The sequence below is a fragment of the Podarcis raffonei genome, chromosome 5 (genome assembly GCF_027172205.1).
Source record: "Podarcis raffonei isolate rPodRaf1 chromosome 5, rPodRaf1.pri, whole genome shotgun sequence".
Taxonomy (NCBI): domain Eukaryota; kingdom Metazoa; phylum Chordata; class Lepidosauria; order Squamata; family Lacertidae; genus Podarcis; species Podarcis raffonei.
The window spans coordinates 73,780,615-73,805,169 of record NC_070606.1 but is presented as its reverse complement, the minus strand read 5'-3'; the positions used below and the strand labels follow the sequence as shown (position 1 = coordinate 73,805,169).

At 41.2% G+C, this 24,555-nt stretch overlaps 1 protein-coding gene across 1 annotated transcript in view; it reads left to right on the top strand.

Annotated features, from left to right (window-relative positions):
• DNER (delta/notch like EGF repeat containing) overlaps nucleotides 1-24,555 on the top strand; it is a 109,744-nt gene that overhangs the window by 76,429 nt on the left and 8,760 nt on the right. Inside the window, exons 7-10 of the mRNA XM_053390130.1 lie at nucleotides 2,993-3,106; nucleotides 14,255-14,479; nucleotides 22,506-22,628; nucleotides 24,356-24,469. Of these exons, the coding sequence (XP_053246105.1) occupies nucleotides 2,993-3,106; nucleotides 14,255-14,479; nucleotides 22,506-22,628; nucleotides 24,356-24,469 (576 nt within the window). The remainder of the gene's footprint in view (nucleotides 1-2,992; nucleotides 3,107-14,254; nucleotides 14,480-22,505; nucleotides 22,629-24,355; nucleotides 24,470-24,555) is intronic.

Here is a 24,555-nt window from a genome sequence, read left to right as displayed (position 1 = left end):
TGCATAGTGCAGAGGTTTTTCAACTTTTGAGTCCACAGCTCCCTTAACCAACCACATTCTTTCCGTGGCACCCCTGTGGGGCTCAAGAGCCCAGTTATGTCACCCCTTGCCTGCAGAGCTGGACGCCTCTCACCTTTTTCGAACACGCTCCCTTGTGGAGTGTTCCCTTAGCCCCCTCTCCTTGGGAGTCCTCTGGGCAGCTGCTGCTGCTGTCCCTGATCTCTGAGTTGCTCCTTTGCCCCGAAGAGAGGTGCCTTCCAGAGACACCATTCGTCTATGGAACTAATAATAATAATAATAATAATAATAATAATAATAATAATAATAATAATTTATTTATACCCCGCCCATCTGGCTGGGATTCCCCAGCCACTCTGGGGGGATTCCAACAGAATATTACAATAACCTATTAAACATTAAAAGCTTCCCTAAACAGGGCTGCCTTCAGATGTCTTCTAAAGTCTGGTGGTTGTTTTTCTCTTTGACATCTGGTGGGAGGTGCCACTACCGAGAAGGCCCTCTGCCAGGGCTGCTGCAATTAATAGCTGTGCAAGCCTTTGGGAGGCAGAGACGTGAGAGGGCATCAAAGGAGGTGGGGGAAGTAAGAGGGACAGAGGCCAGTGTTGCCTGAGGCACCCCTGACCATAGCACAATGGTTGAAAACCCCTGGCATAGTGTCTTTAAGCTTTGCTTTTCAGAACAAAGTCCTGTATTTTTTGAGAATGAGAGTCAACTACATGTTGCCTTAAACATGCACTGTGCAAGTCCATATGGCTTTTTAACTCAAAAGTAAGATCCCCTAATCAGGGCTCCCCTAATCAGGATTGTGGCATGTGTGTCTGGGGGTGGGGTGAGGTTTAATCCTGTCCACCCACATGGTTGCAAATAATAATATCACCAATCAAAATGCCAAATTTCAAAAGGAAAAGAAATGCCCTTATTGGTTCCAATAAGAGCATTTTCTTCTGCTGCTACTTGGCATTTTGGGGGGGAGGGTTTTTTTTGGTTTTACAAAGATTACAGTGAGAAGGTAACCTCTTCCCATGCTCTATGCTCCTAATCTATATCAGGCTCCTGAAACTCTCTCATATACAAGGAAGTAATTTCCTGGGGAAATTACTTACCTGGGCGTAGAACTGTATTACATCTGCAGCAAAGCCACAGTAGAAATCAGCAGGCATGGGTAGTGAAGTCATGCAGGATTGGTTAGACAGAAGAAGAGGTGACCTGTTCGATACATAGCTGTGGTAAAGATCTTCCCTTGCCCAAGACCAGCCTGTCTCTAATCCATTGCAACAGCATAAATGAACGGCACTCTAATATTATCTCCTCTTATCGGAAACTTCCCTTAGCCTTGTTGAGTGAAGGGACCACAATTTAAACATCATTAAATGTTGGAAGTGCAGAGCTACCTTTTGCATAAATGGCAGATATTTCATGTCCTGTAGGCTTGATATTTCTGTACTGCATTTCAATCCCCCACCTCCACTTTATAAATACAGACAAATAGTTTATATTAACATTTTGAACCTGAGTTAAACACTGGTGGTAGGAGGAAATTAACTCTCAATGCACGTATGTCTTAATCTGTTACATTTAATATAAATATGCAAATGCACCCAAGCATAGCCTTAACAAGAAAGATATGTAAATATAGTTAAGTAATGCTTTAAATTCTATTAACTGCAAAGTACATTTGAGGAGATAAATTAGTCTGTAATTGAACTTAAAGTAGAGTTCCTTGAATAAACTGTATAGTTAAGGTCATAAGTGAGTGAAATCTGTTCATTCAGTGGACATGAATATAGCTTGACCATAACAATATCTGAGAGAAAAATAAAAATGGAACACCACCTCAGTCATTTCAAGTGGGTTTTTCATTTTTGCTTCAGAAGCTATTGTGAACAAATCCGGACTTTAGTTTGAAAGTATCTGGAAGTGATAGTAGCATAATTCTCCTATTCTAGACTTCATATAGAAATTGGGGAGGCTGAACATGAGAGGCAAGTTTTTCCATGCCCAAACTTCCTCCATAAGGACAAAAGATGACCCTGCAGGATTAGATAAGTGGCCCACCCAGGCTAGCACCCTGTTCTCACTGTGGTCAACCAGATGGCTGTGGGAAAAGAGCGAGCATATAAACCCTCTTCCCTCCTGAGCACATAAACACTCTTTCCATTAACTGGTATTAATGATCATAGCCACCATGGCTAATGGGCACTGATAGCCTTACCAAAAGCCAAGCCAGGGTTGTAAACCATGGTTTGAAGTTGGATTGGTTCCCTAATCCATAGTTAAGGCAAGCGATTGCCAGTCCATGTCAGGTTCAATCCATTCACACGTAAGTTAATCCCCCCATGTGTTTATCTCTCTCTGAATTTAAATACAGTGATACCTCAGGTTAAGTATTTAATTCGTTCCGGAGGTCCGTTCTTAACCTGAAACTGTTCTTAACCAGAAGCACCACTTTAGCTAATGGGGCCTCCTGCTGCTGTCGTGCTGCCGGAGCCCGATTTCTGTTCTCATCCTGAAACAAAATTCTTAACCTGAAGCGCTATTTCTGGGTTAGTGGAGTCTGTAACCTGAAGCGTATGTAACCTGAAGCGTATGTAACCTGAGGTACCACTGTACTTATTTTATCACTATATATAAAAAGTATGGATTTTACCTCAGTGTGCACATTTCGAAACTTTTTCCCTAAATGCATGTCTCTCTCCCCCGCCCCGTATTTTGTTATTTTTCCTTTGGCCCAGAACTGTATCACAAAATTAGGAGAGGTTCAAAATCTGAAGGATAATTACAGTCCTGTCCAATTATTAGTGTGTGAGGTGTAAATCAGGTTGGCTTGTTTAAAAATGCAGACAGGATGAAATTTTCTATCCCTAGCTAAGACCACCTGTAGCATTCTGCTTGCGTTCAGACCTAACAATAAACTGCTTCCAATTTCTCCTTGTCTCTGTGTTTCAAAACAAACCATTCCATCATGCTGAAGGATATACTGGAGTCCTGTGTCAGTCAGAAATTGACTACTGCAGTCAACAGCCATGTCAAAATGGAGGTACCTGCATTTCTAATGTTGGCGGATTCAGCTGCCAGTGTCCGGAAGGTAAGCAATAAATGTTGGCATCTTTAAGAAGGCTTGTGTTCTCTGTTGGGGTATTTATGTCCCTATAGTCCGGTTTACTGACTCCTTAGAGTAATTAGGGAAAACCTGAAGCAGCACTTCAGGTTGCACTTTGTCACTCCTTGTCTAGAATTTAAAATCTTATGCTTAATGAATTTCACGGCATATCTTATCCAGCAAGTTGCAATTTATTATCATCAGTAAATACAGTATTTTTCAATGATATCCAATTGAATTTGATGCAGTGTGTTAGGAAAAGATGGGGAATGCTAGCAGGCTCATGAAGTATGTGGTTCCTAGGATCAGCGAATAGGCAGGATAATAGGACTGTGAATAACTCCACAGCGAATGAGTAACTGATCTCCTCTGGGATGGTCTTCCCTGGAAAGGTCTGCCTGGTTGGTGTAATATATGTGTGCCCTGTACACATGCTTGCTTGCTTATTTATTTATTATTCATTCATGCATTTTATTTTATTCTGTTAGATTTATTATCAACCTTTTCTCATAAGATCCCAGGATGGGTTATAATGATGAAATACACAATTGTTTATTTCTTCGTTAAATTTATATACAACCTTTCCTCCCAAACAAGCCCAGGGCAGCAAACAACAATAAAACAATAAAAACATCTTAGAATACAGATGCAGACTGGGAAAGATCTCAACTTTCTCAGTTATAGAACAGTGGCAGCCGTAAAACACACACACACACCACACACACACACACACACACACACACACACACATATATATATATATATCTCCCTCCCCTCTACTGAATCAGACTAGGATAAAGTTCTCCACGTAAAAGTTTAATTGAAAGAAAAAGGTATTCTATATACACTGAAAAACAGCAGAGATGGTGACTGTTGAATATTGTCATGGGAGCGAATTTCAAAGGGCAGGTGCCACCATACTTCAATAATTTTGCCATTGAAAATTGCAGTTTGATTACCTTCAGCAATGATTACAATTATGGCCATGTATCCAACTGAATATGATGCAGTGTGCTACAGAAATAAATAAATGCAGCAGACTCATGAAGCATATGTGTCCTGGGATCAAGAAATAGCCAAGTTAATAGGACCCTGACTAACTCAGGGCTAAAAAAGGCTTTTATGGGTATGTTCGTAGCAAAAGGAAGAACAAAGAAACAGTGGGGTCACTCAGAGGAGAAGATGGTGAAATGCAAACAGGGGACACAGAAAGGGCTGAACTCCTCAATGCATTCTTTTCCTCAGTCTTCTCCGATAAAGAAAACAATGCCCGACCTGAAGAATTTGGAGCAAATGATTCAGCAGAGGAAACACAGCCCTGAATAACTAAGGAGATAGTACAAGAATACTTGGCTAGTTTAGATGTATTCAAGTCTCCAGGGCCAGATGAACTGCATCCAAGAGTACTAAAAGAACTGGCAGATGTGATCTCAGAACCACTGGCAGTCATCTTTGAGAATTCCTGGAGAACAGGCGAAGTCCCGGCAGACTGGAGGAGGGCAAATGTTGTGCCTATTTTCAAAAAGGGGAAAAGAGAGGACCCAAATAATTACCGCCCAGTCAGTCTGACATCAATAGCAGGGAAGATTCTGGAGCAGATCATTAAGCAAACAGTCTGTGAGCACCTAGAAAGGAATGCTGTGATCACCAATAGTCAGCATGGATTTCTGAAAAATAAGTCATGTCAGACTAACCTGATCTCATTTTTTGACAGAATTACAACCCTGGTAGATGAAGGGAACGCAGTGGATGTAGCCTACCTTGATTTCAGCAAGGCACTTGACAAGGTGCCCCATGATATTCTTGTAAAGAAGCTGGTAAAATGCGGTCTTGACTATGCTACCACTCAGTGGATTTGTAACTGGCTGACTGACCAAACCCAAAGGGTGCTCATCAATGGTTCCTCTTCATCCTGGAGAAGAGTGATTAGTGGGGTGCCACAGGGTTCTGTCTTAGGCCCGGTCTTATTCAACATCTTTATCAACGACTTGGATGATGGACTCAAGGGCATCCTGATCAAATTTGCAGATGACACCAAACTGGGAGGGGTGGCTAACACCCCAGAGGACAGGATCACACTTCAAAAACGACCTTGACAGATTAGAGAACTGGGCCAAAACAAACAAGATGAATTTTAACAGGGAGAAATGTAAAGTATTGCACTTGGGCAAAAAAATGAGAGGCACAAATACAAGATGGGTGACACCTAGCTTGAGAGCAGTACATGTGAAAAGGATCTAGGAGTCTTGGTTGACCACAAACTTGACATGAGCCAACAGTGTGACGCGGCAGCTAAAAAAGCCAATGCAATTATGGGCTGCATCAATAGGAGTATAGCATCTAGATCAAGGGAAGTAATAGTGCCACTGTATTCTGCTCTGGTCAGACCTCACCTGGAGTACTGTGTCCAGTTCTGGGCACCACAGTTCAAGAAGGACACTGACAAACTGGAACGTGTCCAGAGGAGGGCAACCAAAATGGTCAAAGGCCTGGAAACGATGCCTTATGAGGAATGGCTAAGGGAGCTGGGCATGTTTAGCCTGGAGAAGAGGAGGTTAAGGGGTGATATGATAGCCATGTTCAAATATATAAAAGGATGTCACATAGAGGAGGGAGAAAGGTTGTTTTCTGCTGCTCCAGAGAAGCGGACACGGAGCAATGGATCCAAACTACAAGAAAGAAGATTCCACCTAAACATTAGGAAGAACTTCCTGACAGTAAGAGCTGTTCGACAGTGGAATTTGCTGCCAAGGAGTGTGGTGGAGTCTCCTTCTTTGGAGGTCTTTAAGCAGAGGCTTGACAACCATATGTCAGGAGTGCTCTGATGGTGTTTCCTGCTTGGCAGGGGGTTGGACTCGATGGCCCTTGTGGTCTCTTCCAACTCTATGATTCTATGATTCTATGATTCTAATTCTACAGCCAGCTGCTACACACCATTAGTAGTATCTCCAGACAACACAGATCTTCACTGACATGGTGTGCTATTTTGCCCTGCCTGGTTGGTGTGATGTGCATGCGCACACTTGCACTGGATACATGGACAGCCTACGGTCTCTGTGTTGAGTAGTGTGGGATTGCTGCCATGAAGTGAGTAACCTCATGGTTCATAGATGGCGGTGGGGTTGCTACATATGTGGGTTCGTCTATCAGTGTTGCTGTATTGGCTTCTGTTTCTATACAACAATTGTGGAGTTGACTGTGCCATTACAAGTACAGGGGATTGTGATGTAAGCTTTGTCAATGTTAGCCTTTATGTAGGAGCTGTCTAGCAAAGCAGGGCCCTAGGATCACCCAGCAGATTTCATCTTCCTAAATTCATGCCAGAGATGTGTCAAATGGGAACATTGTGTGATGGCAGGAAGCATAATTTTTTTTGTAGCTTGTTTCTGCCTGGAAATGCCTGTTGTGTAAGTTGATTTGCTCTCAGCTTTTATGGAAGCTTTCAATAATAAAGCCTTCGCATTAGTCATCGGTGCTAAAATGTTGATTCAGAATTTCACCCAAGGCTAAAGACATTGCTGTTTCCAGTCTGTTCCTTTTATCAAAGCACAGCATTATTTCTTGTATACCTGGGCTGTATTGTGGATCAAGACTTCTCTTCTCTTTTTATACCATATCCTGGCCTAACAATTAAAGTGTTCTTTAATAGCTTAACACTGGACTCTTATCTCTTGTTGGAGTAAAATGGGTGACCCACTTAATAGCTAGGCAGAGACCTATAAACTGACACAAGGTCAGCAGTTTATATCTGGCATTTTGAATTATTTTTGTGCCTCTGCTTCCCCCAGTGAATATATAAATAGTAACAGCACTTGGTGAGACAATCGGATATTGGCGCTTAGCCAAACCTGAATTGGCTTCCTAAAGCTATTCGCTCCAAATTTATTTTAACAAAATATATGTTTGTGTTATTACAAAAGAAAATTGGATATACAATTTTTGACCTCATTCAAGGTGGGCTGTGTTCCCCACCCCCTCCAGTTCTACTCAAGGAAGCATCCCTTCTTGACTTATTGTGGATTTTTTTTTATAGACCATGTCATCCAGATCCCAGTTAGCTCTGGGGCTTGGTAATGCTGAGAGGGCAGCTGGTGAACAGCACAGCACTTGCAGGTCGGCAAAACCACTGACAAAAGAATTTCAGAAGGTTCTATCACCTTGGCTCAAACCATTTCCTTTGTTGTTAGAATGACTGTGAGCTAAAAGATACCTAGCTGCACAGAGCAAATCAAAGTTTAAGTTTCTTGGTGGAAACCATCTATTAGCACAAGCAAGATTGTATCTTCACCTCATTATTCAGGTAGTGTAGGATCTCAGGAGACCATTAATATCAAACTTCAGTCAAGCATCACTGTATCACATTACTACTGACTTTGAGAAACCTGAGATCTTAGGTACTTCTTTCTGCAAGTCAAGATGACCCTCTCTTGTTAAGCAATATTTTTGCAGTCACCTTTTGAGGACCTCCCCACTCTTTTCTAAGCTTTTAACACTAAAACCTATAGTTGTCTTAGAATACCAGAGTTCCCTAGAATTTCTTTTCCTTTCCTGAATTCATTATTGCCTTCCATAGGGCCTCCTTCTCTACAAGCTTCGCTGGCATCCTGTTTCCCCTCCCTTTGTCTCTCCTCCTCTTCCTGTGAGCACTCTGTTGTCTTAACTAAATTATTACCCATGGTGTATTGAGGCCGGTGGTTTTTAATTTGACCTGGAGTGAGCAGTGAGGTGGCCAAGTTTGCTGACGATGCCAGATTATTTAGGGTTACACAGATAAGAAAATGGCTTCTACAGTTATGTTCTGCTTGCGGGCTTTCCACAGGAATTTGGCTAGCCGAACCCAAACCAAGACTGTATTCCAGGGTTGCAGTGGGAAACAATTCCCCCCAGGTCAGAAGCAGATAATGTGCTTTCCAGAAGCTGCTGGACTACAACTCCCATCATCCCTGACCAACGCCTTAGTAGCTGGGGCCGATGAGAGTTTTGATACAGCAACACGTGGAGAACACCAGTTTTTCATGTTCCTGATGTGTTTATTCCTTTTCAATGGATCTGCAGACATGTTTAAAGACATTTTCCCAAGCAAACATTGTAACAGCTGCCAGTCATTATTGATTTGCAACAAAATTTTCTTGCAGAGGTCTGGGGCATAGCATTTTTTGTGTTATGGCAGTTACCTGTACAATAGAATGGTGCCACAGGTCTCCTGTTAGCTGCTCTAAATATGTTGCCTAATTGACCTTATACTGCAAAATAGCCTAAGCATAGTAGTCTAGTGCTGATAACTGCTAGAAGATAATAATTTGGCAAAGAAAACAATGCATTCAATCGTTCACACTGGGGGGGAAAATCACATCAATTTAGTTTATCCCCTTTTCACCTCTCGTGAGAATTAGCTTTCTCTTGCATGCCATCACCCACTCCATTGCCTTTATTTTGAGGCTTGGGGTGGGAAGTGAGATTAAAATACAGACACATTGCATTTGTCTGAGAGATAGCAGCTTGGAAAAGCAGGTGTGTTAAGTTGCACATATGGCTATTTTTAGACTGCCCTGAAATTTTCAGGGAAAAGGAGCCCTTCTCTGGGGAAAATCTTGCTTTCCTTCATTGCGCTTAATTGTAGCTACATGCTGAGAAGAGATTGTGCACTCTGAAATGCTAATTTTCGGCTCCCTGGGAAAACATAGACCATGGGCTAGAATACACTAAAAAGCCCTGGAGTTTGGGAGAAGCAATGTACAGTAACTATAAAATAAAATGAAGCAATGGTGGAAATACATAACTTTGGGAGAAAGGGAAAAAGAGGAAGGAGGTGCTGTGAGTTTGACTGTCAGGTTACTGTGACTTGATTCCTATAAATGAGTCTCTTACTATAATTTGCATGATCGGCAGTTGAGGACTTGACAAAATAAGATTAGTGGTGCTCAGTTACTGCTGGGCAATTTGTTTGCAGATGTGGGGTCTGGGACATGTGTTTGACAGGGAATTAATGATGAACAACCAGGCTGCGGCGGCGGCTGCTGCTGCTACGTCTCCTTCTTCTTCTTCTTCTGCTTCTGCTTCTGCTTCTGCTTCTACTTCCTTGAATTTAGTTAGGAGGAGGGAAGTAGAGAGATGTGGAAGTATAGCTGCAGTTAGGTAGAACTGGATGTATAGCTTTCTCGGAACCTGATACAAGGTAAGTGGATTTGCTTCCAACTGAAGGCACCTCCCGATTCCACCACCCCTACTGTAGCCCAGCCACGGCCTTCCAATGTCTTTAAAAAAATAGTGGCTAAGGGAGCCATTATAGGATGTAGGGAGACTTGTCTGTTTCCCCCACCATCCTTTAATTCAAATTCTGGTTCTCAGTATCTCATCTAAAATAAACCAGAGCTGCCCCCCCTGCTTGGGGAAGTGCAGCACGTAATAGAAGCATGAAATATGTGGTGAGAACAGATGATAAAGGGAGCTAATAAAGAAGTTTTAGTGCATGACCCATTTGCATCATAAAGATCAGATCTGTGGGCAAGGTGCCAAACTCTTGAGCTGCAGGAAATGAGGAAGGCAAGATTCTTAAGCAATTAATGTAGAGAAGGCATTGGAGAGCATTGGAGAATGATAAAAAAGAATTGGTAAAGATAAGTTTCAGATTTAGCAACTCATGCTTAAATACTTCTGTAATTCCTGTTGAGCATCGTGTTTCAGTTGTATAATATATTAAGGAGACTAGCTGCATTCATTTCACTTTGAATTTCACTTCTAATTTCTGCTGTTCCATATTTGACCTCCAAGCCGAGCAAGGCTTAGATTTGAATGTGAACTTCATTTTTTAAAATAGTTTTCCACCTGCCATGTTTGATTAGCTAAAATCTCAGGTTAATGAGAGAAACCCTTATGAAAGTGGTTGAGATGATTTATGGGCAAATTAATAGTGCTCTCTCTCTCAGGATGCTAGAATGCAGGAACCTCCTGAGTGGATTCCATTGGTTTTGAGCCTTTACAAAATGGGATTCCCTCTGTTTATGATCAGTTATCTTCAAGGTTATTCTATATCTGTGTGTGCTTGAAATAATGTCCACTTTGTTGCTGCAGCATTTACTACAGCCCTTTAATTTTAGATTACCGTTTGTTATGTGGTCGCCACTTGAATGGCTTTAAAAGATTATTATTATTATTTTATAGCATAAGATTTATCTCCGGCTTCATTGTAATAAAACCTTTTAAAAATAATAACTAATTTAGACAAGCTCATTGAGAAAAAGGCTGTAAGTGATAACTAGCCATGATGGATTAAGATCCATGGTTTTCCATCTTCAATATGAGCTACCTTCTCAGGTTGACGAACATGGCTTGATTTAAACTCTAGGCACATATGGGCAGCTCTGAAGTGTCAGTTGCACACAGACCATTGAATGTTACTAAAGAAAAAGCAACCAGTTCAACAATGGGCACAGTACTCAAGAAGGCCAGCAGTGCCAGATTTAGAGATTTAGGGTGGTGCAGGCAGATCACCTTGCCAACAAAGGTCCGTATGGTAAAAGCTATGGTTTTCCCAGTAGTGATGTATGGAAGTGAGAGCTGGACCATAAAGAAGGCTGATCGCCAAAGAATTGATGCTTTTGAATTATGGTGCTGGAGGAGACGCTTGAGAGTCCCATGGACTGCAAGAAGATCAAACGCATCCATTCTTAAGGAAATCAGCCCTGAGTGCTCACTGGAAGGACAGATCGTGAAGCTGAGGCTCCAATACTTTGGCCACCTCATGAAAAGAGAAGACTCCCTGGAAAAGACCCTGATGTTGGGAAAGATGGAGGGCACAAGGAGAAGGGGACGACAGAGGATGAGATGGTTGGATGGTGTTCTTGAAGCTACCAGCATGAGTTTGATCAAACTGCGGGAGGCAGTGGAGGACAGAAGTGCCTGGCGTGCTCTGGTCCATGGGGTCACGAAGAGTCGGACACGACTAAACGACTAAACAACAGCAACAAGGCAGTTCCTCCGCAGAGGACGTCAAAACAAGGGAGTGCAAAATCACCATCATCTGTATTTATATGAGTAGCTGCTGAGAAGACCCATAAAAAAGCAACTGGACCAAAAAGAGTTATTGTGAAAATAAGAAGTAATTGGTGGGGCACCAAATTTTGTCCTCACTCTGGGTGCCGTATTACCAAAGTCCGTCCCTGAGCCTAGAGTGAATCAGGATTTAGATTCAGACAAGCAAACTTTCTTAATGTTTTGAGTTTTGCATTCACTATGGGAATCAGGTGAAATTATTTCCATAAAGTCTTTCATGCTATCGTTTGGGCTAGTTACAAGAGCTTGCAAAAATATGATCCAGTGAATATTATCTATGGAGTCCATATATTAGAAATTGGTCAGAAAAAGACTAGTTCTGTTTGATTGCCAGTCCTCTGTGATTCAGAAATAAAAATTCAACACCATGTTGGGTAAAGCTTTCCACCAGTATGCATCCAGTGTCTTCTCACTGCTTAAAGGGAACAGGCAGCTTGCTCATAGCTCAGCAAATTGTCAGTCTGCCCCTGCAGCAATCAGCCATTAATATCCCCCTTCTAACTCAGTTATCCATCTGTTCCTAATGTACTGCAGGCATAACCTGCTGCATACCAGAATTAGAAAATGCAACATTCTTATAAGCTCCCTGAAACAACTTGTGAATAAACAGTATTTGCAGAACACATTTGTATTAGCTAATAATTTACTACTGTTGAAACTCCTCTGTTGTTGTTGTTTTAATCATTATTATTCGTTTATATTCTATCTTGTAATTGATTGGTTTGGGGCCCATGGAACCCGGATTCAAATTCCTGCTTTACCATGAGGTTCACTGCATTAAATAGGATAACCTTATGAAGGAAGTGTGGCATGCAAATGTAATTTTTTTAAAAAGATAAAATATCGGTTTCATCTGGGGTGTATAAGTCTATTCTTTGTTGCTGAAACACATTATCTAGATTGGCCTCTGTTTTTCCTTTTAGACCTGGTTCTTGCAAATTTTTGTTCCGGTTTTGATTACTTCTTTCCTGTAATGTGAATTTTGTGTTTCCCTTTGACTTTTGTAAAGGAAAAATAAAAACCATTTGTCTTGTTTGCTTGTTTGATGTACCCAACTGTGCGTTTCTTACCTGAATATTTTATAATCACTAATCCTAAATACTAGCATCATTTATCATGTGTGGCTATATGTTTCTAGGATTAAATATCCAGTGTGATCACCAGACACTTAACAAAGCAATGCTGCACTGTCTCTAAAAATGCAGTACGGTGAATGATTCCCTCCCAAGGCTATTAACTGCTATTGACCATTACCAAGCCAAATAATTAAGCCCCTTCTTGATAATGAATCTGTACTCATTATGGTGCTATCTAATCTGTAAAACATTTCCTGGATTCACTTTAGTAACAGTCTCTTGCTGCACTGCTGCTGGATTAGGGTATCACCTTATTCAGTTATTTTACTGATTTCTCCACATATTGCAACTTTAATTCAAATGTCATATCAGCAAAAAAAAAATTCTTAATATTTCTTGAACAATGATATTTATATTTGTTGTTATTTTGCCTTTTCCTGTTTGTTCCTTGCCAGTGGTAGATTTGCAGTCTCATTAAACCTTAGTGAGCTTCAAGCTTTCATCACACTTCTTATTACCAATAATATTCTTATCCTGAAGGCTTCCTCTCTCCCTCCTTCAATTTTGTTGGTGAAGGAACTGTAAATATCAAAAACTGCTAATAAATGCAGTGCTTAAATGTGGTTTTTTCCTGCAGTTTTTCATGTTTGAACTGTGAGGTTATTCCACCTGAGCATTTATTTTTTCATTGGCTTGACTTGTCTTGAAATCTACTGTTAATTAATTAATGGTTTACTTTCCACCAAACATTAACAATAAAAGCATATAAGTTTCTAATCCAATACAGATACAGGCTGGTTTTTAATACTGGTTTTAAATCCACCTGTGGGAGCTTTTGTGGCAACATTGCCAACAAATAGGTATTTCTGTAAATACCTAATCAGTGCATTTATTTATAGTTCAATAAGGCTTAGAAGGAACATCGGTGGCAAAGATGGCGGCCAGCATCAAAGAGCATAAGAAAATAACACAGGTCCTATTACAGTATTGCATCATATTCTCCACTATTAATATTGTTCCTAGTTCAAATGATAGCACAAGAAACACAGTTTTTTTCTTGATGTTCCGCAGCGAACTGAAAGCATATGGGAATCACTGTGTTAATACATCAGAGGGAAGAGTGAATGGATAATTCAAGAAAGAATAGCTGAATTCTACCATGAAGTTCAGGAGCACTTAGGGGAGGAGGCCATATTTAGTAGCAGATACATCATTGTGCGGAGAATAAAGAAACTTATCTGAAACTATGATCAGCAGTAGAATAGCCTGAGGGTTTTATCATGGGTGTAATGTAAGCATATTACACTTAGAGTTAGAATCATGGGCATAATGTAAGTATACCGGTATTTTAATAAATATTTCAGATGAAGGGCATACTGTGGAAAATTCCATGAACACGCATCCCTATGAAGCTAATAAATGTATTTGATGTCCTTAGCTGAGAGGAGAGAGTGTTAGCTGTGAACCCTCCCTTTACATTTAGGTTGTGTGGATATTATTATTTATTACATTTGTATACCTTTATCTGAAGATCACAGGGTGTAAAAATACAAAACGAGAACACAAAATACAAAATAAAACAAAAACAAACCAATAACTTCCCTTCCACAAACACATTTAAAATACCATAGAATGTTAATCAGCCCAAGTCATGGTAATAGAGAAACACTTTCGCCTATTCAGTGAAGGCACCAGGCGGGCCTTCCTTTGGGAGAGCATTCCACAAATGGGGAGCCACCACACAAAAGGCCCGTTCTCATGTTGCTCCTCTCTGGACCTCTTGTGGAGGAGGCACATGAAGAAGAACCTCAGATGATGATTTCAGGGTCCAAGTCTGTTTATATGGGGAGAGGCAGTCCTTGTATCTGTATCTAAGCATGTGTTAGGATAACTCTAGCAAAAAAATAATAATCTGTTTTTAAATGGTGTCAAGGCTCCATGCTTTGACAAAGGTTTGGTAAATGAAATGCGTGCATGCAAATAAGTTCCACTTGTTTTGTTTTAGGGTACCTGGGAACATCTTGTGAGGAAAAAGTAGACGCCTGTGCTTCATTTCCTTGCAAGAACAATGGGACCTGTTACACAGACCGGCTTTCCTATTCTTGCAGTTGCAGCCCAGGATTTACAGGACCTACCTGTGCCCAGCTGATCGACTTCTGCGCTCTGAATCCTTGTGCCCATGGCATCTGCCGCAGTGTCGGAACAAGTTACAAATGTCTTTGTATCCCAGGTTTGTATGGCCCTCCTGCATTCCGTCAGATGCTCTTGGCATCGAGAAACATGTAGGTGGAAATTGCTTCCTTTTTCCTCTTTAGTATATGCATGCCGGCAATACATTAGTTTCAGTGTGCTATAATGATAGGTATTGATGCATTCTATATTGAATTTAAAAAACCCCACACAGAATGAACATGCAAATTGTTTTCTGTATAGCTTGTCTGGTATCTGATCTGACATTTTAACAATACTGTTCCAGGATACCAATTTTAAAGTGATAACACTAAATTAAGTAGCAATATGATTTGAAAACCCACACCAAAACATCTTACTTTTACAGATATAGGTTTTACTCATCACAGGAGGAAAAATAGCTGGATGAGGTGATTACAGCTGTATGTTATTTGTATTTGCAGAAAATTGAAAAAAACACGCTTTATAATATGACTATTTTGCACAGTACCCATGAAATAGCAGGTTTTACAACCATTTTGACATGAGAGGCCATGCATTGTAAAGAACATATTGTTGCACACCATCCCAATCTCTGTGCAGTGCGAGATTCCAGACACTTAGCCAGGTTTTGGTTTCCTTGGAATGTGAGACAGCAGAGATGGTGATGCCTTTATGATATGTGGTTTATTTACACATATTTACAGTCTGAGCCTAATATGGATGGTCTCACAGCATTAACAACCCCCCCGCCCAAAGGTCTTGCTTTTGTCATAGTCACAGCCTTGGAATACAGTGGTACCTCAGGTTACATATGCTTCAGGTTACAGACTCCGCTAACCCAGAAATAGTGCTTCAGGTTAAGAACTTTGCTTCAGGATGAGAACAGAAATTGTGCTCTGGTGGCGCAGTGGCAGCAGGAGGCCCCATTAGCTAAAGTGGTGCTTCAGGTTAAGAACAGTTTCAGGTTAGGAATGGACCTCTGGAATGAATTAAATACTTAACCCGAGGTACCACTGTATAGCAGAAATCAAGCATAGTTCTGTCTCTCTGGCTGCTGCCTACTTTTAGCCCTGCTTACACACCACCATCTTGGCTATTGTCCTCCCAAGTATCAGCCAGGTGAGGAGGGGAAAAGGCCCATCCGTTTGCTCGGAGGACAAAGAGCAGCCTCTTTTGTTATACAGGCAACTCCCTGTTTATGCGATGGTTATGCTCCAAGGCACCATGCATTTAAGTGAAATTGTGTGCATTTGAAACACAATTGAAAACGCCTGCAAAAACCCATTCTGCCACTGCCTCCCCCCCCCCCCTTATTTGTCATTTTCAGGTCACTTCTGGGTTTGGTGCAATGTGTAGTCACGCACATATCTGACGCACGTAAAATAGTCTCTACCCATACTATATTCTTTTTTTAGATGGTCCTTAGGACCCTTAACTCCCAAAGAAACTTGCCTGACTAGTGCAACAACGGTTCCCTTCATTAGATTTTAGCCCTTGCTAGATCCAGGACCCCAGGAATTAGAAGAAATTCATGCATCAATGCAGACTAACTTCCCGCACTCACAACAATATAGGGTAAAGGTGGTGGAAACATGCTGATTCATTGTCTATATACTATATATGGCTTTTTCTGTTCTGTATTCAGCTAAAAAAAGCCACAGTGACAAAATAGTAAAGGTTGGAGCTCTCACAGCAGTTCTACATAGTGTAAAGGGCTATTTTCTAAACCAGCATCCTACTTTTCCCTTTCAGGCTTTAGCAGGGATGGAAGAACTTGATTCTGTGATCTTTGTGGTACTGCTGCCGATCAAATGCTTCCCTTGCTCTCTTTCGCCTTTTAGGATCTGTGGTGCTCTTGCTCCCGGGTCACTGAGGACCGTTGGAGTAAAGTGATGAAAAGCAGAACAAATGATGAGTGCATTTGTGTCGATGCTGATCATAGTGCAGACTTAAGGAAGAGAGTTGGAACTGACCAAATTCGGTGTGACTTTTAAACTCAGTATCAAGTCAAGAGTGTAGAGTTTCAGCTTAAAAGGGCAGCCAGTTATCAAATTGCGCCTTTAATTTATTTGAAATGCGCGTTGGTGTATGGGTTTTCCAGGGGCATGCATAGTAGCAATTTGAATAATATCTCTTGCAACATATATATTTCCTCCTAGCTGCGGAATATTTCTGAGTTTATATTTGTGCTCCTTTTGCGTGTTTCTAGTCACTTTGCTTCTTATGCCCATGCTAAGTGTCCCTTCCCCATAAAATAGGTCCAGTGATAATTATTGGGGTGGGGGGAGAGCTTTCTGAGCAGGAATGGTGCTCAGAATGGTATAACAACAACAACAACAACTTATTTATACCCCACCCACCATAAAATACAATAACCTATTAAACATTAAAAACTACCCTAAACAGGGCTGCCTTCAGATGTCTTCTAAAAGTCTGGTAGTTGTTTTTCTCTTTGACATCTGGTGGGAGGTCCAGTGCCACTACCAAGAAGGCCCTTTGCCTGGTTCCCTGTAATTTGGCTTTCGCAGCGAGGGAACCACCAGAAGGCCCTCGGCACTCGACCTCAGTGTCCAGGCAGAACGATGGGGGTGGAGTATACCTTCAGGTATACTGGACCAAGGCCATTTAGGGCTTTAAAGGTCAGCACCAACACTTTGAATTGTGCTCGGAAACGTACTGGGAGCCAGTGTAGGTCTTTCAGTGTGACTCTTAATTGTTCTCTCCCCTTCCACACTCTCAACATATTTTTCACAGTTTTGCCCTTCTGTAACTTTCATTAAGAGAATATTTGATGGATGGAATAAAGAGTGTCAGGCTAAGTGGCTGCAGGTGCCCCCGGAAAGCAGTGGTTTCACACAAGCCTCACCCGTTCTCTCAGAAATTCAGGCCACGCTGGAGTGGCCCTGATCACCACCTGCATGTGGCTCTCAGAAACTTGGCCATGGGGGAAATACAGCCCTCAGGCTGAAAAAGGCTCCCACATAGGAACCTGCCTCATATTGCGTCAGACCATTAGTCCATCCTGTTCAGTATTTTCTACTCTGCCTGCCAGCAGCTCTCTTGGGTTCCAGGTGTGCCTCTCCCAGTCCTACCTGGAGATGCTGAGAACTGATGCTGGGACCTCCTGCATGCAAAGCAGATGCTCTACCAATCTTCCACACCCCATAACAGAAAATAATTATTTGCTAATGGTGTTCCCAAATAGTGTCTTTGAAAAGGCTTTTCATGGGACAGCTGGCTAAGATGTATTGCCTGTGCCGTTTATCATGGATGAATCAGGGAAGAAAGAAACCTATAAATTCTGTTTAGTTCTGGTAATCAAAGAACCCTCCATCCCTCCTGCAAATCTACAGCAAGGTATTTTAGCATGATGGAAATAGTGTTCAGTTGCCTGCTGGCTAGCAGTCAGACTGGTATTTTCTAGGCAGCAAGCAATGGGAAAGAAAGGTGGCAGCATGGCTTTTGTTTCTTTTAGTGTGCAACACACAGCGTCAAGGCTGCCAAGAGAGCAGCTTCTGAGCTTCCTGATGCAACTGTGGTTTCGGAGTTTTTTTGTGCGTGCTTTGGGATAATCTCTGATCTATAAGCAGTTCTTCATGCATAAAGGAAAAAGGTACATGTGCTCTAAAGGTACCTTGGAGCTACTGATAATATGAAATAGTATACAGGGCTCTGAGTTACATATGCAGAGGATTTAAGAGGGAGATGTGTTGAGCATCAAAAAGCTCCATTGTTTGGAGATAGAGGAGAAAAAGCAGAAAAGCAAATTCATGAGGTCATTTCCTCTTTTTTACTGCAAAGATGCCACTGTCAAAGAGGCCTGTGCATTGTTCCCCTCCCCCCTTGTAGCCTTCCCTCTTATGCATATTCAAATACTCAGATAACCACTTGCTAAGAAACACTTAGCACGTGCTCAATTTGCAAAAATGCTCGATTTGCAAAGATGTCTACAGTCCTTTCAAGCTCTATTGAAATTATGTTCAGAGGTTGGCAGGGGCAATGAGACGCAGTCTTTCCGAAACATGTCTTACATGTGATTCTGTTCTGCCAGTGATGACATCAGTGTTTGAGAGCTGGCAATCAGGGACTCCGTATTGCAGCTAAAATCCTGGTTCAGCAGGCTATACCCCCGGACAGTCATTAATTTTAAACCAAAGTCTGGTTTTGAACGTAAAACATGTGACATGGTTTCCGCTGCTTGATGTCACCCTTTTGTGGCAAAGACAAAGGACTCCAGCCTCTTGTTCCTGAACATGGAACAGGGTTTTTGGGACCATTTTACATGAAAAGCAGATGCTGTACCACTGAGCTGCAGCTCTTCTACATAAATAGTTAAATGCTCACGGCATTTTGCAGATGGCCTTGTGGAATTATTCACATGGAGAGATGTGCCTCAAGCCACCACACCTACGGTACCAAATAAGCAGGCAAACTTGCAAGGTTTGCGGGCTATGCTGACTTCTGCATATTTACCTAATTATTATGGATTCATTACGGGGTGGAATTGGTAATATTTAGCTATGTAGCACTTTCCACAAATGAAATACATTTTGCAAGTCTGAAAATGGGATTCATATTTTGGCAGGGCTTTCAGGGATCGTAAGATGAGATGCAGGAAAAAAAGCTGATGTGTGAATTTTTACAGGTGGTTAGCTCAACATTGGTTGGAGGCAGAATGTCGGTCGTTCCGAATAGTGATCAGGTCACTCATGCTTCTGAATTAATGTGTTGCCTGAAAGCACTAAACTGCGATAATTCACAGAAAGGAAGTGAGATGAACGAGATGAAGGTGAAGGGGATCCATATTAGGAGACATTAACCCTGTTTTCATTTCCAGTTGTGTGTGTGTGTTCGTTGAACCAAATGAAATGGGAAATGGGTTCACTGGCTCAGCTCATTCATTCAGTGTAAAAGCTTCTCTGTACGCATACACAGCTGTTTGTGCATAAGTCCTTCCATGTGGTGAGAATCCCCTCTGTGATCAGGCTGTTACACTATATACAACTGCACACAGGACCCATTTCACATATTCCACTGTGAAGACCCAGCCAGTGGGTGCACTTTTGTTCCCTTTCTTAACACGGGATCAAAAGTAAAAACAGTGCTCTTTGGATCCATCCTTTCCTGCTTGCAAATGTTTCTGTACTAGCAACCCCTTCCCCCAAATACAGTTGCATTTTATACCCAGAAGTGCATTTTATACCCGGTTATTTATTAATCTGACATATCACGTGAGAATCATCAACCCCTGTATATAAGTCACCTCTCCTAGTATCATGTCCATAACTTGAGGTTGTATCACTTTCTCACTTTTTCCAAGCCTCTGGTTAATGGGTTAGTTACTCTCGTACCCTTGCTCATAGCATAACTGGTTTTCCTGGCGGCTGCTATGCAGGGAAGGGAACTAATCGTTTCATTTGTGTGTTAAAAACCTATTCCGAACTTGCATTTAAAAAAGAAAGTTACAGAATATAAAAACTTTTTGTTTGTTAATTTAGAGGTGACTTGCACATGGGAGAAGACTCTCCTTTGCCTTTATAGAGCTTCATCTTATTCTTATAAATAGCAATTTTTTCGGCTGACATCAGGAGAGGTGGAATTGACATTTTTCTAACTAGCTGAATGAAAATGCGGTGTCCTCCCTTCTTGAAATTTAAGAAGTGTGGTAGGTGGAAGCCACCCTCTAGTGGAGACAAATGGTATTTTCAGCACAGACTTGCAGCCTTCAACTGGTTGACCTATAGAACAGGTTGATACTCATTTGTAAAACAAGTCATTAATTTAACATGTAAATCAGAGTGTTTCCTCACAGCCAAGGCTGTTTGGGGGAAAGGGGGGGGGGACTTTTTCAGTCAGATATAATTCAGAGGTATGCATATATTGAGAGTTACATGAATTTATTTACAAGAGCATTTTCTTGGTGTTGTTTTATTTTATATATAAGAATTCAAGTTAAGCCTGCATATGGCAGTTTTCTAGTGCCTGCTCCATTAAAGAATGGCCACAAAGTAATGGCAGTTTATCCCTTAAGAGGACATGAAATCATGTGAAATCCAATTGATTTCAGGACTCTAGTGAAATAATGAGTAAGCCTTTTGTTTCTATGGCACAAAGGGCTGGATCCAGCCTCAGTCATACTTGGAGTAAACCCACTGGGAGTCAATTAGTCATGATTAATAACCAATTTCAATAGGTTTGCTCTTGAGTATGACTAAGTCTTGCTTATTATTTGACCAGATCCCTTAAAAAACTCATTTGGATTTCTCTTGAGTAATATATACAGTGTTCACAGAGCATGTTTGCCATTCAAAATTTTACTTGATCTTTCATGCAGTGAAAAAGCCTGTGCTGCTGTTTAATTTTTTTAATTAAATAAATGGGCCGCCCCATTTATATTTTCCTCAGAGGAAACGAGACCAAGGTAGTAAAAAATAAGATTAAAATGAAAACAATTTCTAGAAAAGCCTGTTCTGCTCTTTCAATAGTATCACTTCCAACTTCAAGCTAACAAATTGAAAGGAAATAGGTTTTAGTCTGAACTCTCAACTGGCAGGCAAAGACAACAACAAATAAAGCAAATACATAATGATGGTTATAATAGATAAATTAACGGTTAGTGACTAACAGCAGCTTGGACCCAAGGATGTTGCTGTGTAAGTGGGAGACACTTCTGCACATGGGGAAGTCCCCACCCCCCTGATTTTCCCCAAAAGCTGCTCTAGAGGGTCCCCTGATCTTCATGGACACAAGAAACTCGTTTGTGTGTGTATGTGTGTGTGTGTAATCAGTGAGCCTTGCTGTGCGCATGTAGCAATTCTTGCACAAAGGGACCTTTGGGTCCAAGCCACTCTTACTGAAGAATAATAAAAACAATAATAGCATATATATATTTGCTGCTGGTTATTTTATATTTTGGCCTCCCTGTTATCAAAAAGTCCACACCAAAATTTGCAACCTTTGAATCCAAGCCAAGATTTCTGTTTGCCTGAATTAGTGAATTAGAACCTGATGGACAAGCTTAGGATGTTTTTGGATGATGCAAATATATGGAAGGTGAAAGGTCTCCCTGGTTTAACAAGAGTAGTAGTGGATGCCTAGTGTTCTAATAAGGAAAATAATGGCTACAATTCACCAGTCATAGTTGCTGCACCTTCTGATTTGAACGAATAAGGCTTAAAAGGATACTGTATGCCAATCTGATGCAGTTAAATGAAGGTGGGGCAGCTGCAGTGATTACTCAGTGGCTTCCATGTATAATAAAAGTTTGCTAGAAGCATAGCAGTAGAAGTAAAGAATACATAATTCCTCATTTATTTACATATGCATCGAACTGCAGCTCTGTAGAACACAGTAGAATAACTGATAATGCTTAATCCATGCTGTATTCTATGAAACTGTTGCTTTGTGTAATAATAAAAGGGCACAATGTAAGCTGTGCCAAAATTTTGCTGAGCAGATTGGTAGCACTTACTGTTCGTTTACATGTGAAATGGTGTTCCGTCCCTGTTTTACCAGCTTGAATCAACCAAGTATGCTTCTCTGTCTTCAGACTGCCCTATCTTTACCCACTTCAGACAAGTGACAGCTACTCTACATCCTGCAGTTTGCTATTTGAGTTACACTTCAGAGTTGTGCTGGAGCGAGATCTAGTTTCGTTATATAAAGTGGCACTATACATCACTAAGATTTCTGCTTGTTTTAGCCCAGTAAACCCACCTAATAAATGTGATCTACAGCCGTGCAAAAAATGAATTCTGAAAATACAGTCCATTCGCTTCAGTACTTCTATCGTGCTCCTGGCTTGCTTAGATTTCTAATGAGGTCATTTGGCTGCCTTCTTAGCAGGCAAAAGTGTTTCTGATTGTTCAACGTATGAAATGTATAAGGAGGTCTTGATTCCAGCATAAACTGAGCTCCAAATCCTTTCATGTACATTACGTGACAAAATAGCTTTAAAGGTGCATCCTCACATTGTTATTTTCAGCTACTAGTCATCTCTGTCCCATCCACGATTGTGAAGCTTTTGCCATATGCTGAGACACATTTTCAGGGTATGTTGTGTTTTCTTTGTTACATGTTTTCAGGTTACCACGGACTCTATTGTGAGGAGGAATATAATGAGTGCCTTTCAGCCCCTTGCCAGAATGGAGCTACCTGCAGAGACCTTGTCAATAGCTACGACTGTGTGTGTCTTGCTGAATATGAAGGTAAGAGATGCTTTGCTTTAACATAGGTGGGGTTGTGATTCAAGGACCCGCCACCCGCTTGGGGATAAAAAAGACACATGGACACAGTATATTAGATTAATGGGCTAAAAAAGACCACAACTTTATTGATTACAGCATGTGAGAGGTATTGGCTTAGGCACTGGATAAAACAACAGAGTGTGACTCCACCCCCTCAGGGAGGGGTGAGTCTACCAAGGGTTAACCACCAGTGGGAGGAGCCTATTGATGCAACTACAACTGAAAGCTCCCCCTGATGTCACCGGGGGTCGTGCCATGGCCCTAGCCACCAGCAAGGGCGTCGGACAGGATCCACGACCGCCGGATTCCTTTACAGGAATACCCATAAAGTGGAGGGGTAGGCAATGGCCACACCCTGCCCTCCAATACACAAACATATTCCAATGCCTAACCACCACCCAACCCAAAAGAATATGAAGGTAGCAGATGCTTTGCTTTAACATAGGTGGGGTTACTGTAAATCTGCCTAATAAACGTGATCTGCATCATTTAAGTTTCATTGTCTTTGAGGCAAGCCTTTTGGAACCAACATTGTGAAGCTTATCTGTAGTATGACGTGCTACTTTTCTGACATCTCTAAAAGGTGCAGCTGAATCTTACTTTGGATTTACAGTTTTCCCCCTTGCACTACCATGGCAGTAGGACACAGAGAACTATCTTGCTTCAGGGGAAAAAAAGCTTTTTCTCCCAATTATAGCCACCCAACCTCATTTAATAAAAGTCAGTGAAGTCGTGATATCTGACAAAAATTATTGTCAGAGCTAGAGAATTTTACTCCAAATGGAAAGAGTTAATTGGTTATGCGAAGGTGCAGAAGAAGCAGGGCATGCTATTAAAATATATATTAAAAAAAGAAATGGTTGGAGTGGTTATCATTGTTTTCAGGGGCAGCATGATAAAAAGAGGGTATACATATGTATGCACATATCTTTTACCCATGAAAAAAGAACAACAGCCTTAAGGAGGGAGGGTGTGTTATCCATGAAGTCACAGTGAGTATCCAATAGAGGCCTGCAGTACTTGTACATGTATTTATTAAAGAACCATTGGTTGTGCTCATGGGGATATGAAAGTAAATATCATTCTGCTGTGGGCTGCCAGTACCAGGTTCATGTATCCTATAACACAAGGTTTAGGTGCTGAGTGCTTTAGCTAGATCAAGGTATCTGTACAGACTACCTCCACTTGTCTTGTCTTTTAGCTAACCCTTTATTAAGCTCTGAGAAGGGTCTACCTGGCTGTGAACAGGCCTTGGTGGTACAAAAAGGTTCAGTGGTCCCATCCAGATTTAGTTCATGGATAATTCAAGTTAAACAAAGCTAATGCCAATGCTAATCACCACACCTTCAAAATGGCTCAAAATTGTCAGTAGGGGATGGGTGATTATTATTATTTATTCAATTTTGATGCCAGCCTTTAACCAAAGATCCCAGGGTGGTGATTCAGGATACACATTAATTACTTGGAGCCAATGAAATTTCCTTTTTTTTTTTTTTTGTATATCCCATCTTCTAATAATCAGGTTAAAATTATAGGAGTTGGCTGCCACTGATCATTTTGTTTCCATAGAATTCCCAAGCAACGCTGAGTATCAGGCTGCTAGTACTCTTTATATTCTGCTTCCACCTGCTCCAGCCCTTAAACAATGTACGATTCTAACATCATCTATTATCACTTAATATTCCCAGGAAGACACTGTGAATTATACAAAGATCCTTGTGTTAACATCAGCTGCCAGAATGGTGGTACTTGTGACAGTGAAGGGCTAAATGCTACATGTATCTGTGCACCTGGATTTACAGGCAAGTTACTTTGAAATTACATAATATGCATAATTATTAATCAGACTATACAGAAGAAGACAAATGTCAACTGAATGCATTTGCAC